General features: G+C 40.0%; 1 protein-coding gene across 14 annotated transcripts in view; it reads left to right on the top strand.

The window, feature by feature from the left end:
* The window catches only part of MITF (melanocyte inducing transcription factor), a 233,306-nt gene that overhangs the window by 19,314 nt on the left and 189,662 nt on the right, over positions 1-24,330 (top strand). For 7 of the 14 annotated variants that reach the window (XM_063426782.1, XM_063426780.1, XM_063426777.1 and 4 more), the window contains exon 2: positions 12,527-12,568. The exons of 5 other annotated variants lie outside the window; for them this stretch is intronic. In XM_063426782.1, coding sequence (XP_063282852.1) covers positions 12,527-12,568 — 42 coding nt within the window. Of the gene's footprint in view, positions 1-12,526; positions 12,569-24,330 lie in introns of those variants that run through there. 2 more of the 14 variants (XM_063426783.1, XM_063426784.1) reach the window with 2 other exon arrangements.

Here is a 24,330-nt window from a genome sequence, read left to right as displayed (position 1 = left end):
TTCTTTCTAACACACTCTCTAAAGGACACTGAGATAGCCTCTGCTAGAAAGACCCCCCTCCATGGCCCATTAGCCCTCAATTGTAGTCTCTACTGGGGCCTCGAAGGAATTATTGCACTTTTGTTCCTTGTGTCTAAAGATTGTGTAGGGTGTGGATGGAGGCAGGACAAGGGTGGCGCTTGCTGCGGAGTATGGGTGGGGCCTGTAAGGGGGCCCTTGATTTAATTTGCCCGGGGGCCCTGAGGGTTCTCAGTCCGCCCCTGCTTGCAAGACAATATATCTAGATTAAAATAGTTTTGTTTTTTTAAAACAGAATGTCCTTCTCCTGCAAAATGTCTTCTGCATAGAACATGGCAGCTGCACACACAACGTGTTTTCTATCCCATAATTCCTAGCATGCAGATGAACAATAGGGCTGTGGGATGCTCCTGCGTCACTTGATGTAATACGTGTCCAGCCAAATGTGACTCCATAATAGTAGTAAAGCAGGGATCTCATACTAGAGTTCCCAGATGTTTATGGCCTACAGCTCCCAGAAATATTTCATAGCAATACCATGGGTCCTCAAACTCCGGCCCCCCAGATGTTGCTGAACTACAACTCCCATGATCCTCTGGCTATCTATGTAATTCAAAGAATCATGGGAGTTGTAGTTCAGCAACATCTGGGGGGCCGGAGTTTGAGGACCCATGCAATAGACAAACAGAGAATCATGAGCATTGTAATTCAGCAACATCTAAGGGCAGAGTTTGATATGCCTCTAGTAAAGACTTCAATTATATAACAGTGCTTTAAGGGGTTTATTTTAGTGGTGAATATATACCTTATTTTAATTAGCTTTAATACATTCCCTGTTAAATCATTCAGTGTATAGATTTTCATATATGCTTTATATATGGTAATAAAAGCCAGTGCAGAATAACTTATCAGGTCAGTCAAAAGAATCAGCAAGTTCTGCTAAAGAAATGCATACCATCCACCTGAAAACAGGTATGTATTATTTGTGGTATGACTTAACCAGTCACTGTAGACACAGGTATTTCTTCCTAAATAGGGACACTTAGGAGCACTGCTATACTGTTAGTGAATTTGTATTAAGACTGTTAATTTTTGTTATCTTTATTTAAAAGTTACGAACATACATACAAATAAATAATATGATACCCCATCTCTCCATGGACGTACAGGAACAGAGGGGTGGAGGGCCCTGCTCAATGAGCTTACATGCTAGAGGGAGTGGGGTATAGTGACACAAAGGGTATAAGTAGGGGTAATGAAATAGGTTGCTAGAAAAGTACTCACTGAAAACTTAGCAGGTTATTTTTGACAGTTGCAGGAGAAGAGTCATGGGGGGGGGGGTGTTAGTTTTCATATACACCGCTATGCAAATCGTAACTTGTGTATGCTGAGTGCTGTAGCAGGACCGTACAGGCAATTCCCTTCTCGTCCTTCACAAGCATCTGATGTTTTGACACAGAATATAGGCATCAGTCTGTTCACATGTCTATGCACTGAAGATGAAGCCAGCATGGCGATGTAAGACAGTGGATCACCTTCGTCCAGTCAGATAGGATCAGGTATGCGAGGTATCAGGATGGCTGGTGAAAATCAAAGAAGATGGAATATCAGATCCTAACCCCAGAATCTGATTCGATCCTCTGACATATTGGGTTTTGACCATTTAATTCAGATTATTCATCCTCTGATCTCTTAGATTTAAATTAAAGGACCACTATAGTATTAATAGGTCTCCCCCACCCTCATGGCCCCCTCCTGCCGGGCTCTAGGGGTAGGAAGGGGTTACATCACTTACCTTTCTCCAGCGCCAGGCTCCCTCGGCGCTGGGGACTCTCCTCCTCCTTTGGACGACATCGGCTGAATGCTCATGCGCGCGCATTTAGTCAGTCCATAGGAAAGCATTCTCAATGCTTTCCTTTGGACGCTGGCGTCTTCTCACTGTGAAAATCACAGTGAGAAGCGCCTCTAGCGGCTGTCAATGAGACAGCCACTAGAGGCTGGATTAACCCATATGTAAACATAGCAGTTTCTCTGAAACTGCTATATTTACAGCTGCAGGGTTAACCCTAGATGGACCTGGCACCCAGACCACCTCATTAAGTTGAAGTGGTCTGGGTGCCTATAGTGGTCCTTTAACCATTAGTGTCGACATAACATTAACCTATAAATACATGTATTTGGGGAGCAACTACTTCAAGCCCTTAAGGATCAAGGCTTTTTTGAGATGTGACACGTTTGTGACCAAGGCCTTTTAGGCCCTTTTGCCATGTGTCCATTCTACTAGAATTTCACCCTTTCTAATTAAGAAAGCACAATTTTAAACAGAGATAAAATGAAAAAAAAATTGAGAAAAACTATTTTTTTCTCAGTTTTACATTTGATAATGGCTACACACCAAGTGCAAATAAAACTAACTCAAAATAGATTCACTAATTAGTCTTGATTGTTAAAATGTTCAATATGTCTAGGATTTCAATTAATTTTTAGAATTAAAAAAAAAAAACTGCAAGGAGCAAATTATAGTTTTAACGCTAAGTATTGCAAAATTTGTCACGCTGAGATTACAACTTTAAAGTAGTCACAGAAGCAAGAACTGCTACACAAAAGTATATATTTGTAGAAAGTACATCTCCCAGGCAATGTATCTAAGAGCATTTTGACACTTTTCATATTTATACATTTTATCACAAAACCTAATCAAATTATTTATTCTTTTTGTGTTTTGTTTTGGGGAAATTCACAGACCACACTTGTCTTACTACTGCAAACACAGCTTATTCTGATACTGTTCTTGACTACAATGATACCACACATTTATAAATTTTCCCCTAATCTTGCCCCAAATCCAACCCTTAAAACAAACATAATCCTATCTGTAATCCATCCCTTAACCCTAACCATAATCCTACTGCTAATTCTACCTCTAATCCAACCTCTATTCTTAAAGAATCATGGGAGTTATCTAGATATCTAACTTTTGTTAGTTAAAGGGTTTCTCAAACCCTTCTTCATAGTTAAAGGCACTCTATAGTCGCCAGAACCACTACAGCTTGCCAATACTTTTTGTAAAACTTTTCAATGTGACATAACGCTAAACTCATTTAAAACTTTCTTTGTTCTGAAACCATCAAAATCAGGGTTGTTTAAGGGCATAACTCTAGATGTAGATCTCCACCACGCATGACCCATTGCCATGGTTAAGGCTGGCAAAGCATTACTCATGTAGTTCAAACAAATCAGGGGGTCTGCTTTTGGCCACACTGATTAGGCAAATGCTCAAGTAGTTTTACATGGAGGAAGTAGAGATTACAAATAGGGCAGGAAAAGGTATGTACGACAAAATAAAAAAAGAGAAGACAAATAAAGTTGCATTACAAACAAATGTTATATATGAAAACTTCATGCGGTGTGTGGCTTGATGTAGTCAGAATTTTTTTAAATGAAAGGGGTAGTCAAAGCATCATGACTACTTCCGTGATTTGAAGTGGTCATGGTACCTGGAGTCTATATGTGCAGTTTTTCACTATGAAACACTTCACATACTGAGTTTATCTCCTTTGCTGCCAGAGGTGAAACTCCACACTGTCATTGGAACATTATCAACCAACCCCGAACAAGAGTTCCAGGATGGCTAATGTCAATTTTGTGCATATTTTTTCCGCGCACAATGTCATTCATTGGCTGAGAGCAATAACACTGCTTCTAAGTGGTATACACATGATCCATGGGGCCCCGGTGCAAAACTGATCCATGCCCCCCGCCCCCTCGGGGGTTACACCGCGCATGCCGGGCCACAACACATGGCGGCGGGCAATTGGTCGCCGGGGTCCACAGTGCGACCCCTGCAACCCCTGTATGTACGCCACTGCTGGTTCTGCTCCTCTGCAGATGTTGAATGTTGTAAACTTGCTGCACAAGAGACCCAGCGCCTAACAGGGATCCAGAAAAGAGGGAAAACTGTTGTAAAAACAATTTGCGCCATTACCAGAAAATGGTGTCAGGGTAAACGTAATATTATAATGGTCATAGTAGTAATGGTCAGAGCAGTAACCCTATAGGTATATAAAAGCAATTTCAGTGTATTGAGTCCCAACATTAATTACCATAAGCATTTATTTATGATATCTGTTTGTAATTCATTTTAATCTGTCTTGTTCTATTTTGTTTTCAGTTTGTTTAGTAATTTGTGGTAATATGTGAGGGTTCAGACAAAATGAACATCTATACATTGCGAAGACATTTTGTAAGGTGATTATTTTCTGTAAATTAGTTTTAACTTACAAAATGTGAATCTACCATTTCTCCAAGTGGTTTCTTGAAGGAACAGGGCAAGACATAGATTACTTCTATCGAAGAAGCAAGTAAGCAACTCTTTTATTCTGCTGGTTAGCTGATGGTACATGTTTGCCCATTTAAATGTGAATGTAGCTTTGTAACATTAACAGGCAGCTTAAAAGATATATTTGTGCTTCTGTTAAAAAAAAGTACTAATTAAACTGAAAGTTTAGAGATACTTTGTGCTTTTTGCCCCGTGGCTGATTCGGGGTAGTATGATTTTGAGTCCAACAGCAGTTGGGCTGCCTGATGTTCTGTACATAGAAACATGAACTTTTACAGCAAAGAAAAATGGCCTATCAATTCTCCCCATATTATAGATGAACTATATTAAAAATTAAAGTGTCACCAATGTTTAAAAATAAATACATTTATATTACTGGACTTCCCTTTGTAACAAACTAAAAACCAAACTGTTACGGTAACCCAGGGATAAAAGGGGTTAAAACCGTATAGGATGCTCCTTTCCCGAATGCGAAGGCCACTACCGATCACTCCAATCAGCCGAACAGGAACCATACAAATCGTATACCCTCCAAACATCTGAACGAGAATCACCATACAAATAAACCCCCACAAGTATGAGGGTCAGCAGGAATCTGTTTTAATGGGGCTACCTGCCCAGTATTTATGCAGGTCTTCCACCTGGTGGACACTCCCTTAGGGGACCAGATGGAAGACTGGGACACAAAGTATACACTGACCAATCACAGACATACAGGGTTAAAACACTCCCACAGTACATTACAATCCCTCCCCTCTATCCTGGAGACAATTGGGAAGTAATCCAATTATCTCCAAGGACAGAGGCAAAACTCAATTGAGCACATCAGTAAAAAGACACAAAAATACACAATGTTGCAAATAATGAATAAAACATATACATTCTACATATCCCCAGATAGCTTAGATCTGAGCGCACATTATTACCGAATTTCGCTCTGATCACATTCATACAGTTTAATTGCCATGGAGCCAAAGTCTTTCCTATAGTCTTTCGTTACACGAATGGGCTCCATGGCTTAGCTATCTGGGGTAGCATTATTCAATGTACAAAGTGCCGAATGACCCGATGTCCGTGTAATTACAAGAAAAGGGAGGTCGGCGGCTCAGCGGTGTTTGTGAGTTTAACTGTCCGTTTCGAGTTCCACAGTTTTGAAGCTGAACACCACTGGCCGTTCGGGAGTTTAAGATGGCCGCTGCCACGTGTTCGGCTATACGAACAGCAGCCACCCAGCATTTACCAATTAAGCTGCGGTTAATCGCAGCTTCTGGGAGGAAAATCAGCGGCACACTCCTTGCCCAGGTGATGCCTCCATTCCTGCATTGGTTCGGTAGATTCAATCTACCGAACACCCAGGCAGAAAGGCACGAATAAGCCTTTCTGCAGGGAAAATAAACGGTTTTAAATGTGGGGCAATAATCCAGAGGGAGCAGGCGAGCAACCTGGCTTCTCCAATGCCCAGTGGTGAGGTTGGTTTCTCCACACAAACAAAGAACAAAAAAAAAAATTACATAAAGCCATTAAACTTACTTGTAATGTCGAGCTGGAACAGTCTCCTTGCCGCAGCCTGATACTCCCACTAATGGATCATCAACATTGATAATCTAGAGACCAATCAGATCCTAGAGAAGCACTACAGGCACAGTGATTGCAATTATCGAGCTATGGCAGTATAATACTTCTCACAGAGAAACTTGGAATATAGTGCTTCTTTATAAGAACCATTATTAGCATCAGCGTCATTGTGCTGGGCGTGGTAATACTGAACATGAAGACCTTTGTAAATCAAGGTCTAGCACAGGTGGGCAACCTTTGGTACTGCAGATCTAGAGTCTAGTGCAGTCTGACAGTCACCAAAAAGTGTGTTTTAAAGGGAAACTCCAGTGCCAGGAAAACGATCCGTTTTCCTGGCACTGGAGGGTCCCTCTCCCTCCCACCACCCAATCCCCGGTTACTGTCTCCGCCTCCGCGACGCTCCTCCTCTTCATTGCGTCGGCCGGTGGGCGAGACTGATCTCGCCCACCGGCCGAGGTTACCTAATGCGCATGCACGGCAATGCCGCGCATGCGCATTACGTCTCCCCATAGGAAAGCATTGAAAAATCATTTCAATGCTTTCCTATGGGGTTTTGAGCAACGCTGGAGGTCCTCACACAGCGTGAGTACGTCCAGCGAGGCTCTAGCACAGGTTTCCTGTGCTAGAACCCAGGAAGTGACCTCTAGTGGCTGTCTAATAGACAGCCACTAGAGGTGGAGTTAACCCTGCAATGTAATTATTGCAGTTTATAAAAAACTGCAATAATTACACTTGCAGGGTTAAGAGTAGTGGGAGTTGGCACCCAGACCACTCCAATGAGCAGAAGTGGTCTGGGTGCCTAGAGTGTCCCTTTAAGCAAACATTGCCATTTCTCAGAATGTTTTAAATTGCCTGAAAAACAGCAGGATCTACACACTAAAACCACGACCTTAAGATTAAGTGTTTTTTGTCCATTTTTAATTAGTTCTTAGGTCAGCCTTATGTACCTCCCAGGCATTCTTAAATTCCTGCCAGTCTTAATCTTTACCACCTCTACTGGAAGTCTAGTACATGATTCAACTATCCATTCTGTAAAGAAAATACTTACTCACATTGCCCTTGAACCAGGCCCTTTTCAACTTGAGATCATGACCATTATCTCTTTCTATTAAAAATGTCTTCAATCTTGCCTTTAATAATTGCTTTAATATACTTAATGGTTGCTGCTTACCCCTATTAACAAGATTGGGATTTTAACAGTTGCATTTATTATTTTATTCTGTTACACAGCGTTTAACACAGCACTGTTATCAATTATAGATTGCATCTAGTTTTTCAACCACACACATAAAATCTTCTGTTTTCTAATTATGGACAGCTATAATGCAAATTGTGATCCTTAATTTCTATTTGGGGGTGGCTGGGGGTTATACTTTTTAGGTGCATTTTGCATTCAAAAACACTCATCTCTGCAAAAGAATGATTAATGCTGGGCTTTTTTTAAATGCAGATTTTCAGTGCGTAACTATGTGTTACCAGATAGTTCCTATTTATAGCTTTGCCGACTCTGTCCATTTTTAACCTCTGGTGCGTTGCTTCACACAAGTGACATTGATTGTTGAAGGGGGAGGGAACAGTTTTGGCCATAAAGCTGGGACAATTTGCATTCTGTGCTGAATGTTGATCCAGATGTGTCCACCAGCTCAGGATTGCAAAATTGCTCTGTTCCATCTGTTTCTGTTTCTGTTTTTTTTTTTTTTTTTTTTATTGTTTGTTCATTTGTTCCAGGAATGGGCAACCAATACCTCAAAGCTGATAAAAAATTAAGACTTAAATATAATGTAAAACAGCTGAGATTATGGGTAATGTTTATTATATTTGCATACTGTTATCATCAGCGCTATAAGTCAACACCTAATATTGTGTAAAACTATCTCTGCCTGGTAGAAATGTGTTTTGTTATCGTGTTATGTGCATTTTTAATCACAATTATTTATATAGTGTCAACGTATTCAGCAGTGCTGTACAACAGGTAAACAAGACAAACACAAAATTCTAACAAAACATGATTGAACAGTAGGTGTGGAGGACCCTGCCCAAAATAATTTCCAATCTAAAAGGATTACTGTTAGTGTATCCTTGCATTACCTTGAATTTGTGTAATAGGTTCCAACAAATGAGTTTATTTACTGAAGTGTGAATTGACACAAATTGAAAGTGAAATTTAGAGTTTAGGACACCATAACCAATTAGGGAAAAAAAACTTAAGTCAGCAATCTTTCTAATTCAGCTATTTTAATAATGCAATATTTAAAATTTAAAATTCACATTGAATTGTGGACAACTCACACATTAGTGGGTAATCCTGAAGGTGATGGCATATTAGAATTAAAACAAATTGACTATTGTGCTAATTCACAATTATTGAAGGACAATTAGGGGAACTATTTGGGGCAATTAATAGAAAAGAAAATCAGACCAACTGGGTTATTCACTAAACAATGGACTTATTCTGAATTGAATAAATTAGTGAAAATGACCAAATTCTGACTGGAATGGCAATTCAGATATATCCAGTTGAAATCTTTGTCATTTGGTCGGAAGCATTTGGTGTCTTCTTTTTTTTTTTTTTTTTATCAGTGATTTTCGCATCCATATCCTATGAAAAGAATAGAATTTGGAATATGTGCAAAGCATCTATTTTAAACTCAATCAATTATTAAAATTCAATAGTTTGAAGTACTATTACTGGCAGCACTAGTAACCAGCGGGCAAATAGTTAAAAACAAAACAAAATCGGCGTACAAGTTAATTATGTGCCGGCAGGCAATCACTTTCTAGCCAGCTACCCCATTAAAAATGTATTACATTTTAAAATCCCTCAAAGAGGGGTTTTAAACCTCCATTATGCCTATACCTGGCATACTGTGGGTTTTTGCATATCTCCAGTGCTCGCTGCAACCATAAACTAGTAACTGGCCAGCCATTACTACCCAATCGCCAAGAAGACCTATACCCATAGCGATTTGGTCTGTAAAATAACAGGGATGAATACATCCCCTTCGTGCGCCCACCCATGGTCAGTATATACGGGCTAATAAAAAAAAAAAAAATGGGGTGGACATCCTAGGGGGACATAATGCCCCCTCAGCCTCCACTCTTGGGTAGTGGGTATGGGCAACAAATGTAATAATGGGAGGACCTAATGTCCCCTGCAACCCCCACCTTATTCCTCAGGGAGTGGCTATGATTTTACTAAGTGGGGTGACTTAGTGTCCCCCCTAACTCAGACCAAAGATGGCGGGTGGTGCTTTAAATTTAGTAACCAGAGGGGATGTAATGGACAGCAGGTGGGGGGGGGGGGGGGGGGGCTACTAATAAAATATAGAAGGGGGATGGACCTTCCATTGGCTAAAACCTACAAAAGTCTAAAACAACTTGGTTCCATTGTCAAGGCCAAGTTTTCCCTCAGCTCGATCTTCATAGGCTGAGATCACGCCATCCACCATTGCTGGATAGGGAGGGAGTGTAGGGGAGGAGGTTAGGGTGGGCGGGCAATCAATGCCTGTTAGGCACCAGCATGATGTGCGTTTTGGTGCAAGGTGCATATTATGCACATAATTGACATTAGTCAGCCTAGAACTTTTGTTACGGGTTAGTTAGTGATACCCCAATAACACTGCTTGAAGTAAAGTCACACCTCCAGCAGCAGAGCGGTTCATTTCCATATGCGCAACGTTTCAAAGATAAAAACAGCAAATTCAGACTTCATGCAACATAACCTCCTTAATCAGTGAAGAGGTCATGGATCTTGGAGTAACCCTTTAAAGCATTGTATCAATATTGCATGTCCACACACAATAGTAGTGTTTGTTGTCAAAATACTTTGGTCGTGTAGTGCATGTTTGCTTGTTGTTTTAGAATATGTCACTGTTACATCTTGCCTAATATATTTTAATTGTTTTTGTTGAAATGTTTAATTCCACTCATTGTTATTCCAGCAATGGGAGAATCTCCACATTGCAGATATCATTAATCAGTTTCTTGTAGAAAAGCATTGAGACATTGTGCATGCATGAACCCACCATGGGAAGAACTCACTTTAAGCCGACTTACTAAGTAGATTAATAAAATCGCCATTTATATTTAAATTTGCCAGAGGAGACATGCAATTAAACTTAAAGCTGCAGTATGTTAGGAGACTGGAGTGTCCCTTTAATTTTATTGTGTCCTCATTATTCAGACCTATATGGTTTTCTACCTACAAGTTAGCTTAAAAAAAATAATAAAAAAGAAAATATAATAGTATGATACTTATGTTGCTAATTACATCTCATCTTGCTGAAACAATGAACAAAACAAATTATTTAATAACCCTTAAATATGCCACAAGGCTAAAATTTGTAAAATTGTTTGTGTAACTTGATTAAAATGGAACATGAATACACTTTTTCTAGAAACTCATTTTCCTGGTTTATTGAACACAAGCCCTGTCATTGTGACATCATTGATGAGTCTTTAACATTTTTACAGTGCAGGGGCGTTTTGCAGTGTGATTGGAGTTAATGATTTAAGGTGGTCTAATTTCGGAAGCAATCTTTATTTAGAATTAGTCACATGTTATGTGTTGTGAATGAATGATGTTGCAAAACAGGAAACATACATTAGGAGTGCAAGGTTTTTATAGAAGGTGTGTCCTCGTTACCAAAAAATGTTTAAAATGAGTTTATATGGCAAACTAAATTTTTTTTTAAATACTTTTTGTGTAAAAGGGTTTTTATTACCCTTTTTCTAAGCCTATATTTTAGTTTCAAATGGCCTATTGAGCATTATTTACTATGCCCGCCGCCCACCCTTAAAACTTAAAAAATAAAGTGTTAAAATTACCAGGTATCCAACTCCTGGCAAAGTTACCAGACGCTGTCTTCCACGTCTGATCTGAAGTCAACAGTGCCCAATTGTTGTCCAATCAAATTCTTTGAATAGAGAAGCACATGATTGGACAGTTTGACAGGTTTAGAGTGCATGCTCACGCACAATGCTTCGTAAGGTAGTGGTGGACAGAGCAGGGGAATTTAAAAAATCAACAAATACCAATGCAGGCAGGTGGGAGGAAAAAGTAGGCTTTTCCCTGTAGATGCGCTGCCTGCAAAGCTGATTCGCCTTACACGTAAATTTTGCACAGAATTGACAGCGTTCCAGGCTGTAGATGTACCTGCACCCGACACAAAAGTGCAGATATCTCAGTATAGAACATTCCTACTACCATGACCACTTCTAATAGCCAAAGTGATCATGTTGGTTGGAGTAACCCTCTAAATATTTTCCTCGTATCACTGAAATGAAAGAATTGTAATAATATTCATCATCAAAGTGAAGGTTTTCTTTTTCATTTTCCATCTCACTAATCCAAAATTAGAATGTAAATTGTAGGTTGAGAGTAATGAACAATTTGTTCATTTTTGTAACTCTAGGGACTTCTAGTAAATGACTGCAGTTAGAGCAATGCTCTTTGTTAACAGTGGGCAGTCAGATTAATTTTTAAAGAATGGTGCCAGCCTGTACGAGGAATGCAAGGACAGACATAGAGACTGTTGGCCGGGTGTTACATTGTTCTTCACAATTAATCAAAATATGGTAACTGTCTATAAAAAACACATCATGTCGTTTCAGTGTAGATGTGAATTTCGAGCTTCTAGATAATTAGCAGTCAATGTCAGATTTCTACTTTTTGCTAAAATACTTGTGCAAGTCCAGCTTATTCGCTGTGAGCTTCGACTGATTGCCTTCCGCCAATGAGCTAAGCTCTGCATTGCCAGCAGAGGGCTTCTTTTCTCAGAAAAGTTTGACTACTTAAATTGGAGGGGTGATGTCAGGGCACTGTAGTGGTTATAGTGCTTGGAGAGTCCCTTTAGTAAGCCTTATTCTTCTTCAAACACTATAATACATTAATTTAATAGGTTTAAAGATTTCTTTGTGAGGGATTTTTATTTAGGTCTATTGTTTGTATGCTTACACAGGATTTGTTAGAGGTTATCATGGGCATTGCTAGGGTTAGTAAAATCTCTATGAGGCTTCTACCTCTATTGGATGTGAACGCTGTGGGTATCCATTGTAAATCAGCACCAGATATAAAATTAGCCACAAAAACGTATAGGGATATCATCACAAAAATGTTAAATAAATTAATTTACTTGCTTAGTAAACAATTCTAATCTGTTTTTAACCATCTGTTATTTCTTTTTTTGTAATATGTACTCTTTGAATGTATGTGTCAATCTTCTTTGTGTTTAAGTATAATTCTTAGTCTGCCCCCTCTCCAATACATAAATAAAAATAACATCCCAGCACTTCAAACTTATTCTTTTATCTGTTGGGCGGATACGGGTAGCTAAATCGGCTAGTGAGCTGAGATGCCAGGGAGTGCCAATCAGCTAAAGGGTTGGGTCAGCAAACAATATAATAACCCACAGCCAGGCAAATCCCACAAACTCCTTGCAAAAAAAGTAAAATGAATAAGACACATTTTACATAGTAATGATATTCTTCCAGTATAATAGGATGAGTCAAATATGTGTATTGTTTTTGTCTTTGTAGCATCAACATTCACTGATAAATACTGTATTTTACAAAAATTCTCTTCTTCTATTTTAGTGAATCATACGTCTTTCATCACCAAAATGACATCACAAGTAGGTGTGTCTAATTCCATTTTTTTTTTCAAGTTTATTGAATGAAAACCTATATGAATAAAATGCCAAAAATAAAAAATGTGTGTGTGTGTATATATATATATATATATATATATATATATATAAAACAGCCTTCATAGAGCGTAAACACTCGGATCGTTTGCAAATGTGATGATTTATTGTGCAGTAGCGGTAAATGGCAGGTCATAGTTGTAAAGCGCTACAGAATTTGTTGGCGCTAAATAAATGGCAATAATAATTAGAGATGTCCCGAACAGTTCGCTGGGAACTGTTCGCCAGCGAACATAACTTGTTCGGGGTCTCCGCGGCAGGCGAACATATGCGATGTTCGGTCCGCCCCCTAATCGTCATGGAGGTGGGAGGGTCTGGGAGGGAGGGTCTGCTGCTGATTGGTTGGAATGTGTCTGCTGACTTTGAGGTACAGGGTAAAAGTTTAGCTATGTTCGCAGGCGAACAGTTCCCGGGACATCTCTAATAATAATAATAGTTTTGGTCCTTTGCTTGACTTTTATCTAGCAAAGGACTGAAACTTTGACCTGTTATACAGTTGTGCTCAAAAGTTTGCATACCCTTGGAGAATTGTCAATATATATACTATTTTGAAATAAAACATAAGTGAGCGGGCAAAACACATTTATTTTATTTCTTATGGGATTCATATTCAACTGTAGGTTGTGAAAGAGTGGCACAATCATAAAATAAAACATGGCAACAAAGAAAAAAACGAAATGACCCCTGTTCAAAAGTTAGCATTCCCTTAGTTCTTAATACTGTGTATTGCCCCCTTTAGCATCAATGACAGTGTGCATTCTTTTGTAATAGTTGTCTATGAGGCCCCTAATTCTTGCAGGTGGTATAGGTGCCTGTTCGTCTTGGCTAAATGCCTCCAAGTCATGCAAAGTCTTTGGTTGTCTTGCATGAAGCGCACGTTTGAGATCTCCCCACAGTGGCCTGATGATATTAAGGTCAAGAGACTGTGATGGCCACTAAAAAATCTTCACCTTTTTCTGCTGTAACCACTTTAGGGTCAACTTGGCCCTGTGCTTATGGTCATACTAATGCTGGAAAGTCCAAGAGCATCCAGTGCGCAGCCTTCATGCAGAAGAATGCAAATTGTCTGCCAGTATCTTCTGACAACATGCTGCATTCATCTTGCCATCAATTTTCACAAGATTCCCCGTGCCTTTAGAGCTCACATCCCCCAGAACATCAGTGAGCCACCACCATGCTTCACAGTGGGGATGGTATTCTTTTCACTATAGGTGTCAGACCTTCCGGCATTCGCTAACCGTGGACTTCCGGGTTCTCGGAGCGCGGCCACTCCCCCTCCTATGACGTGGTCGTTCCCAGGGTTCATAGAGAGACCGCGTCAACACCACAGTGCTGGATCAACTCGAAAGCTCCCGCGAACTTCAAACTGAATATTTACTACTTCTACTGTGTATCGGACCCGGACTGTTTAATCGTTTACCCTCCTTCTCCTCTCCTACGACCTCGGACTGTTTTTGGATATTCTCTTGCCTGCTGCAACCTCGATTCTCTGTGGAATCTCTATCACCAATTTGGATTATCGCTCCTTCATAAGTTAAGTAAACCAGATTGGCTCAAGCTTAATATATAACCATCCTAATTCTAAGTGGTTCGCTATCTGCTCCACCTAAACTCCTAACCTTGTTTTCAACACCTACTAATTAATCATCTGCATCCTAATTTGGAACTTCTCGCTGGTTGTGTTAAACTTGCCTTATCTTAAAACAACTTCAACTCCGCTGCTGTTTATAACCTGCCAGGAATTAAAGAGACAGTTCAAATTGATTATCTTTTTTATTTAAAAGCAATAAACATTATCAAGCTCAGAAATCTGCAGTTGTTTCCATCTTATCAACAATTGAGCATTACAGATTGATCCAGCCTAATTAATGGATACAGCAGATCTCACTTCTGAAATCACCAGATTAAACCAAAGAGTGGATACTCTTACTCAAGGCATGCAAGATCTACAGATCACCAATGAAAGAATCCTTACTTATGTAAGGGACTTGCAAACACATACTCCTCACACAGTTACACACTCGGCTAGTGACCCTGCTGTCTCCAACCCCGAAAAATTCTCTGGAGACAGGTCCCAATACCGAGAGTTTATCAATTCTTGCAAGTTGTTGATTGCATTAAAACCCCGATCATATCCCACTGAAAGATCTAAAGTTTGTTCTGTTATTTCATTTTTGAGAGGTGAACCCATGGCCTGGGCTCATTCCTTTCTTGAGAATGATGATCCCATATTGGATTCTCTGGATGAATTCTTTGAAGCCATGTCTCTTCTTTACGAAGACCCAAACAAACAAGCGACTACAGATTTAACCATTAGAACACTGCAGCAAAGAAACCGGCCTGTCGAAGATTACATTGCTGAATTCAAACGATGGGCACCAGAAACTCAGTGGAATGACATAACTCTACGTAACCAGTTCCGTATTGGGTTATCTGAAGCTGTCAAGGATGAGCTCTCCAGAACTGAACTACCTACTACACTAAATACACTTATCCAACTGTCAATCAGTATCGACAGAAGACTTAGGGAAAGAAAAGCTGAGAAATCACTCACTAGCTCTCTATGGAAAAAACCCTTCACCTCTTCAAAGGCACCGGAGAAACCTATAACTCCCGCTGAACCTATGGAAATAGGGGTTGTGAGAAGTCCTCTTACTCCAGAAGAGAGAACCAGAATAAGACAAATGAACCTCTGCATGTACTGTGCTTCGCAAGAACATGTGGTCCCAGACTGTCCCCTATTGAAACGTCCAAGAGGCGGTAAGCATGGTTCTACCACGACTGTAATGAGTGTACTTCCTTCTAAACCAACCTCTCATTTCTCCTCTGTTTCTCTCATATTACAGTGGGACAAAGAAAGAATTACGACTAAGGCCATTATTGATTCCGGTGCTAATGGGGTGTTCCTGGACTCATCCTTTGTTACAAAAAATAAAATTCCTTGTGTTCAAAAACGTAATTCCGTCTCTGTCAGAGTTATTGATGGCTCCTTAATCTCCTCGGGGCCCATTCGCCTTGAAACTGTCCCTTTAAGGACTACTACTAATTATGTCCATTCTGAATTTCTTGTTTTTGATGTCATAAATTCTCCTCTTTATCCAATAATATTAGGGATAGACTGGTTACGGACTCACAACCCACTTATTACATGGGCTCCTTTCTCTCTCACGTTTAACTCTGCATATTGCCAGGGAACATGTCTACAACACATCCCCATTTTGCATGTTACTGGGGAATCCACTATACCTTCCAGCTATTCAGAGTTCGCTGATGTGTTCAGTAAAAAGGAAGCAGAGACACTTCCTCCTCATCGACCCTATGATTGTCCGATTGACCTTGTTCCTGGTGCTCCTATCCCTTTTGGACATATTTATCCTCTCTCTGAATCAGAGTTAAAAACCCTCAAGGAATACCTGGATGAAAACCTCCGTAAGGGGTTCATTAGACCTTCCTGTTCACCAGCCGCTTCCAGCATGTTTTTTGTAAGAAACAAGGACCAGACTATACGGCCAATCATCGATTACAGGTCTTTAAATAAAATAACTATCAAGAATCGTTACCCTCTTCCCCTGATCAATGAGTTGATTGAAAGATTAAGAACAGCTACCATCTACACTAAACTTGACCTTCGTGGGGCATATAACCTTGTTAGAATCAAGGCCAATGATGAATGGAAAACGGCGTTCAGGACCCGATATGGTCTTTACGAATATCTTGTCATGCCCTTCGGGCTATGTAACGCCCCTGCAACCTTTCAGCATTTCATTAACGATATCTTCCGAGATCTCCTAGACGTTTGTGTCATCATTTACTTAGATGATATTCTCATCTACTCCAACAACCTTGAAGAACACAGAAAACACGTGAGATGGGTATTATCCAGATTAAGAACACACAAATTATACGCAAAACCAGAAAAATGTATATTTGAAGTCAATGAAATCACTTTTTTGGGATATGTTATCTCCCCTCATTCAATAAGTATGGATACCTCCAAAATAGATTGCATTGTCAACTGGTCTACTCCTACTAATACTAAAGACTTACAACGTTTTCTGGGATTTGCCAACTTCTATAGGAAGTTCATTAAAAATTACTCCAAGGTTGCTCATCCCCTCAACCTGCTCAATAGCAGTAAACGGTCCTTTGCTTGGAACGATAAGGCTCAAGCAGCCTTTGATGAATTAAAACGGAGATTCACAAGTGCTCCCATTCTTCAACTACCTAATCCTGCTTTTCTCTACGTCATGGAAACGGATGCTTCTGACACAGCTATCGGGGCTGTCCTCTCTCAACACCAAACGCCTCAAGATCCTCTCCATCCAGTAGCTTTTTTTTCACGATCTTTGTCTCCTGCTGAACGAAATTATCCTGTAGGAGAAAAAGAATTATTAAGTATTAAAGCTGCATTCGAAAACTGGCGTCACATACTTGAAGACACACGCACTCCTGTAATTGTTTATACCGACCACAGGAACCTTGAATATCTTCATTCCAACAAAACACTCTCTGCCAGACAAGTACGCTGGAATCTTTTCTTTTCCCGTTTCAATTTTCAAATCATCTACAGACCTGGATCCAGAAACAAAAAGGCAGATGCCCTGTCCAGAATTCACCAAGATCTTCCTGTAAACGAAACTCAACCTCCTAAAATCATAGGTATTATTTCGTCATTAATTGATGATATTAAACATCTTAAAGAAGAAGATCTTGAACTTCCCAAACAAGGCAATCTATCAAAAAAGGACGGTATGTACTACTTCAAAGACAGGTTATACATTCCTCCCTTGCTTAGGAATAAAATACTCTCCTTGATTCATGATTCCCCTCTGGCTGGTCATCCTGGTACAAGGAAAACACTGGAGCTGTCTAAAAGATATTACTGGTGGCCTCGCCAGGACAGAACCATAGAATCTTATGTCAAAAACTGCCCAACCTGTCTGAGATCAAAATCTGACCATCATCCACCATTCGGTCAATTACTGAGCCTACCTGTTCCAGAAAGACCTTGGCAGTCCATCTCAATGGACTTCTTGGTAGAACTCCCTCCTTCGCAACATCATACCACCATTCTGGTAGTGGTAGACCGTTTCACCAAGATGTCCCATTTTATTCCTTTAAAGAAATTACCCTCTTCATCTGAACTTGCAAAAATATTCATCAACAACATCGTGAAACTCCATGGTCTTCCTGAAGAAATCATATCAGACAGAGGAACACAGTTCACCTCCAAATTCTGGAATGAGATGTGTTCCTCCCTCAACATTCAACGTAAATTATCTTCAGCCTATCATCCCCAAACCAACGGACAAACAGAGAGAGTTAATCAATGTGTTGAACAATACTTGCGGTGTTATTGCTCTCATTTACAAGATGATTGGATCACGTGGTTACCAATGGCAGAGTTCTCATACAACAACTCGGTACACTCTAGTAGCAAAATGACTCCATTCTTCTCAAATTTTGGATTCCATCCTTCTTCATTCCCCGATCAAGGACTTCCTTCTTCTAATCCATACGTCTCCAACCATAACTCGTTCATGTCTGCCCTCTTCCTCAGGTTACGTGATAACCTTAAAAATGCATCATCTGCTCAGAAAAAGTTTTTCGATACTGGTAGACGACCTTCCCCTACTTACAAGGTTGGTGATCTAGTATGGCTCTCTTCAAAAAACATTGTCACCAACCGTCCCTCAAAGAAACTGAGTTCACTCTTCCTTGGCCCTTTTCGTATATTGTCGCTTATCAACGAAAACGTGGTTAGATTGAAACTTCCACCTACCATGAAACTACATCCAGTTTTCCATGTGTCATTGCTTAAACCACACCACTCCGACCCTTTCATGAGGGATGTTCTTACCACTCCTGATCCCATTCTGGTACAAGGTGAAGAGGAATACGAGGTCCAGAGGATTCTCGATTCACGAATCCACCGTGGTTCCTTACAATATCTTGTCCGGTGGAAAGGCTACGGAGTTGACGAAGATTCATGGGTGTCGTCCTCAGCGGTGCATGCTCGTCGACTTATCAATGCGTACCATGCTCGCTACCCATCCAGACCTCGTTGACAGCATCCGGTGGCTGCTTCTTATGAGGGGGGTTCTGTCAGACCTTCCGGCATTCGCTAACCGTGGACTTCCGGGTTCTCGGAGCGCGGACACTCCCCCTCCTATGACGTGGTCGTTCCCAGGGTTCATAGAGAGACCGCGTCAACACCACAGTGCTGGATCAACTCGAAAGCTCCCGCGAACTTCAAACTGAATATTTACTACTTCTACTGTGTATCGGACCCGGACTGTTTAATCGTTTACCCTCCTTCTCCTCTCCTACGACCTCGGACTGTTTTTGGATATTCTCTTGCCTGCTGCAACCTCGATTCTCTGTGGAATCTCTATCACCAATTTGGATTATCGCTCCTTCATAAGTTAAGTAAACCAGATTGGCTCAAGCTTAATATATAACCATCCTAATTCTAAGTGGTTCGCTATCTGCTCCACCTAAACTCCTAACCTTGTTTTCAACACCTACTAATTAATCATCTGCATCCTAATTTGGAACTTCTCGCTGGTTGTGTTAAACTTGCCTTATCTTAAAACAACTTCAACTCCGCTGCTGTTTATAACCTGCCAGGAATTAAAGAGACAGTTCAAATTGATTATCTTTTTTATTTAAAAGCAATAAACATTATCAAGCTCAGAAATCTGCAGTTGTTTCCATCTTATCAACAATTGAGCATTACAATAGGCTTTGCTGTCCCCTCTCCAGACATGCGCTTATTGTTGTGACCATGAAGCTCAATTTTGGTCTCGTCACTCCAAATTACAGTGTGCCAGAAGCTGCGAAGTGTGTCAAGGTGTTGTGAGGCATATTGTAACCAGGCTTTTTTGTGACATCGGAGCAGTAAAGGCTTCTTTCTGGCAACTCGACCATGCAGCTGATTTTGTTCAAGTATCGTTGTATTGTGCTCCTTGAAACAACCACACTGTCCAGAGCAGCCTGTATTTTCCTGAGGTTACCTGTGGATTTTTCTTTATATCCAGAACAATTCTTCTGGCAGTTGTGGCTGATTTCTTTCTTGGTCTACCTGACCTTGGCTTGGTATCAAGAGATCCCTAAATGTTCCACTTCTTAATAACTGATTGAACAGTACTGACTGGCATTTTCAAGGCTTTGGATATCTTTTTAGATCCTTTTCCATCTTTATAAAGTTTTATTACCTTGTTACGCAGGTCTTTTGACAGTTATTTTCTGCTCTCGATGGCTCAGTATCCAGCCTGCTCAGTGCATCCACATGATGTAGACAATTAACCTTTTGTGTCTGTAACAAGGTTAAACATTCAACTTAACTTTTAATCAGGGCCATTTGGGTGATTATGATTTTAAAAAGGAGTCAGACAATTATGTGATAATAACTTCACTGCACTGGCCACAAGGAGTCAGACAATTATGTGATAATAACTTCACTGGCCACTCCTCAGATAGCTGTTAGAGATCCATCCTGGGTTATGGCTGCCTAAGATGCATCCAAACATTTAATGTCTCCTCCCTCTGCATGCAGACACTGAACTTTCCTCATAGAGATTCATTGATTCAATTCATCTCTTTGAGGAGATGCTGATTGGCCAGGGCTGTGTTTGAATTGTGCTGGCTCTGCCCTTGATCTGCCTCTTTGTCAGTCTCAGCCAATCTTTTGGGGAAGCATTGTGATTGGATCAGGCTACCACTGTCAGCAGGCAGTGGGCAGGTCTAAAGGAAACAGGGACAAATTAAGCAGCTGCAGACTTGAATACAAGTAAGATGTTACTATATTTAAGGACGCATGAGGGGACCAGGGTGGCTATATGGTGGTTTTAACCCTATATAACCCCGCAAATGTATTCCTGACCTCTAGTGCTCCTTTAAGCAGATGTTAAAATTTGCAGAAGACCTCTGAATGTCTTAGGTCCCGGTCATTATTGTCTTAGTTATATTGGCATGTCTATTTTCTTTATGTTTGCTGAACAGCTATGAATGTTTGACCATGATCTTGGTATTTATCCATCTTTTAATTTTTTTCATTTCTTTATAACGCTGAGGGAGGAGTGTTGAGGACGAGTATATTCAGGATAAGACTAGTTGTCAGCTTCTAGCATATCAGCAGGATAGGTACCCTTTGAGATAGTGCTGTGGTTTATTATCTCTTATCTTTCTTGGTGGGCTTACTATTTAATTTGTAAAGGGTAATTTTCCCGCTCCTACCCACTGTGCAGACTGTATATTGTGCATGCTGATTATACACATTCTCTATCAGTTCCTGTTTTATTATTTAGCTTGTACTATTAACTTCTCCTAAAAGGTACTAAAAATGGGTAGACGTTCTCCACACTTATTTTCCTAAAGAAGTTTGTGAAATTCTTTTCAATATTTCTATTAAAAGTTAAATATTATCCCTGATATTTTTGATCAGAAAACACCTTTAAAAGCCATTTTTTGTTTTTTCCCCCATGCTTTTTTGTGAATGGGGAGCCACTGATTGATTCGGAGCCTCTACCCACAGCAGCTATAATCTTACTTTTTACAGCTTTTCAGCAAACTGGACACGGGCATAAAGATCCTGCGCTGAAACCCAGACTTTGGGGTGAAACCATTTGAACGGTTTCACACCTAAAGGTGAGCAAGCAACAGAGACCTACTGGCACATTAACAAGTTCATAGAAATGAAGTTGTTATGGTGCCCAAACTTGCCCTTTAAATTTATATAATTTAAATATAATGCAGTATGAATAGAAATACTCAAGTTCTTCTACATAATCAGGAAATAAATATAACTAAGAACCTATATGGGAACATCCACAAAAAGCACCTAAACATACCTGATTTAAAACAAAATTTACAAAAATATATATATATCATTTTTTTATATCACTTTTTCCTTGCCCCTGTAATTTTCCACTTACCTTTTATGTGATTTTTTCTTTTTATTTGTGAAATGTGAATATGCAAAGAAACATTTCTTGCCCATCCTTAACCTAGCCGACATAGACTAGTTAAAAAAAAGATTCTGTGTTATGTTTTTATTTTAATTCAGTTTTGTAAGTAGACGTGATGGGACACCAAAATCATGACTGTTCCGCCAAAATCGGGATTGTTGAGGGGTCCGCTAAAGCTGTTGCCTTCAAAGACAGAACAATACTCTGACCTCAGTCTTTTAGGACAACTTGGATTTGAGGCTCAATGCAAAACCAACGAGTTGACATCATCAACTCTGTTAGAGCACACTAAAAATGTATATATTAAAAATGTTTATTTTTTATTTTTTTTATAATACCCCAAAATCTTGACATGGTTAGTTGTTCACCCTCTCAGCAGAATCGTCAGACAGGACAGGGGGAGGGGGCTGCCCCACATGCCCCTTCATTGCTTGTGTCTTGTCAAATCAATGTGGGAGAGACTGCATTGAAATTTGCTGCTTTCTGGACACAATGACTAATATGTATGGATTCAGATATTTTGTATGTGCTGAATTCCTTAATGAGAGAGACTTATAGATCAGATCTGTGTAATACTACAGTGGCCACTGAGTTTGCATTAACAGTGACAGATTGTTTTATTAATCTCTAGGAAGTTGTGAAATTCTTTCTGTGGTTTTCACTCTACTTCCTTTCGGTCGAGTTCAGTGATTTATTTTCATTCTCCATGAAACAAAAGAATTATAGATTTCTGCAAGCACTTATTTTAAAATATTTTAAATTTCCAAGTATTAAAAAGAGACTTAAATAGCTGAAACCAAGTTTATCACTGTTGTGATGCAGTTGAATAAGGCAGCTAACACACTGATGACTGATTTTAGATCACTTCATCCAAATGACGTGGTCTGGGTGCCATCTCCCTCTCCTTTTAACCCTGCAAGTGAAAAATAATACTTTCATTGCAGGGTTTAAATGCCTTCAGTGGCCATCACTCTGACAGCCACTAGTGGTGCTTCCGCAGAAATAATAATCAATCAGATGGATTATCTCAGCCAATTAGATTGTGGATAATCAAAACTGAAGATCTTAGCCAAGGAGAAGGGGCGAGCCGCACAGTGTGGGAGAAAATGTGAGTGAACTACTTTTAATCTCCTTATGGAGGTGGGCGGTCACCTATACGTGACTATATGTGACACTATAGCATCAGGTATTCTTAAAGGGACTCTCCAGTGCCAGGAAAACAAACCGTTTTCCTGCCACTGCAGGTCCCCTCTCCCTCCCATCCCCTTCCCATGTCGCCCACGCTCCTCCCCCACCGACGTCATCCAGCGGGGAGACCTATTCAGGACGCGCAGCGGGGGAGACCTAATGCGCATGCGCGGTAGACCTCCCCATAGGAAAGCATTGAATAATGCTTTCAATGCTTTCCTATGGGGATTTCAGCGATGCTGGAGGTCCTCACATACCGTGAGGACGTCCAGCGACGTTATAATACACTTTTTGTGTTCTATGAACACGGAAGTGTCCTCTAGTGGCTGTCTAGTAGACTTAACCCTGCAAGGTAAATATTGCAGTTTATGAAAACTGCAATAATTAGACTTGCAGTGTTAAAGGTAGTGGGAGTTGGCACCCACACCACTCCAATGGGCAAAAGTGGTCTAGGTGCCTGGAGTGTCCCTTTAACCCTATAGTGTTCCTTTAAGTTCAGTTTGTTTTAAAGAGAAAATTCTGAAATGTTCAAGCATACAAAACATACACATTTGGGAGTAAGTCTCCCATTAATTGCAGACTGGAACTATCCCCAGTAAATTGTCAGACCATTGGTGCTTGGGTTGTTCATTATTAAATAGAAAACACTACTTAAAAAGTATTGCAATAGATATAATGGTGGAAGAGTTGAAAAATCAATATTTGGAAAGACCATCTGAATTCATCATTTTCACCAGTAAAAAGGTGCAGGTTATTCAATGACATTTTGAAAAATAGTCCCTCAATTAAACAATGGAAGTAGAGCTTTCAGTTTAAAAGGGTTAATTGTGTTTTTTCTGTCTACATATAATTTTACCTCCTTGGTGCCTGCTGTGACAATACAATCAGAACAGCCAGCTCCAAAAACATGGCTCCCAACAGCTTTTGGCGGGACAGACGGAGTTCCCCACAGGTTTTGTTTTCTCCCCCATAGACCCCTGTCTAGCAGCAGTTTATGAGATGAGTAATTTACCCCACCAATGTCCATTGCACTCATCTGATAGAATGAGTGGATTTGCCAAATAAGCAAATATCAGCCACACGGCTATTAACTGCATATCCACAGGTCGAATTTTACAGGTTAGTTTACAGAACTGTACGCAGTGATTATTTCTACCAGCAAACTGTGCATGTGTGCAGCTGTAATTAACTCTTTCATACACCTCAAGTTAGATGACGGTTGGACATCAAAGGAAACACCAGAATTTCTCTTTTGACATAATTTTAGCTATTGCTGCCTGGAATGTTTACCTTTGAATTAGCTAACTTGCTTAAATTTTGAACAATACATCGTCTCATGAACAGATTAGCTGTTTTCACTGCTGTTCTAAAGGGATCGGTGAACAGTGAGCTGTGATGCGCTCATAAAAAAGTTGCAAAAGTTTTTTGCAAATTAAATAAATCTCGAATTGTGCTTTTTTTACCAGAAGTTCTGTTATTTTAGCTTTTTTTTTCATTTGTTTTTTCAGCTTACCCTATTACCTTTTTAAACGTTTAA

The sequence above is a fragment of the Pelobates fuscus genome, chromosome 7 (genome assembly GCF_036172605.1).
Source record: "Pelobates fuscus isolate aPelFus1 chromosome 7, aPelFus1.pri, whole genome shotgun sequence".
NCBI lineage: Eukaryota > Metazoa > Chordata > Amphibia > Anura > Pelobatidae > Pelobates > Pelobates fuscus.
Note: the sequence above shows the minus strand (reverse complement) of the source record. Positions and strands in the feature narration are given on the sequence as shown.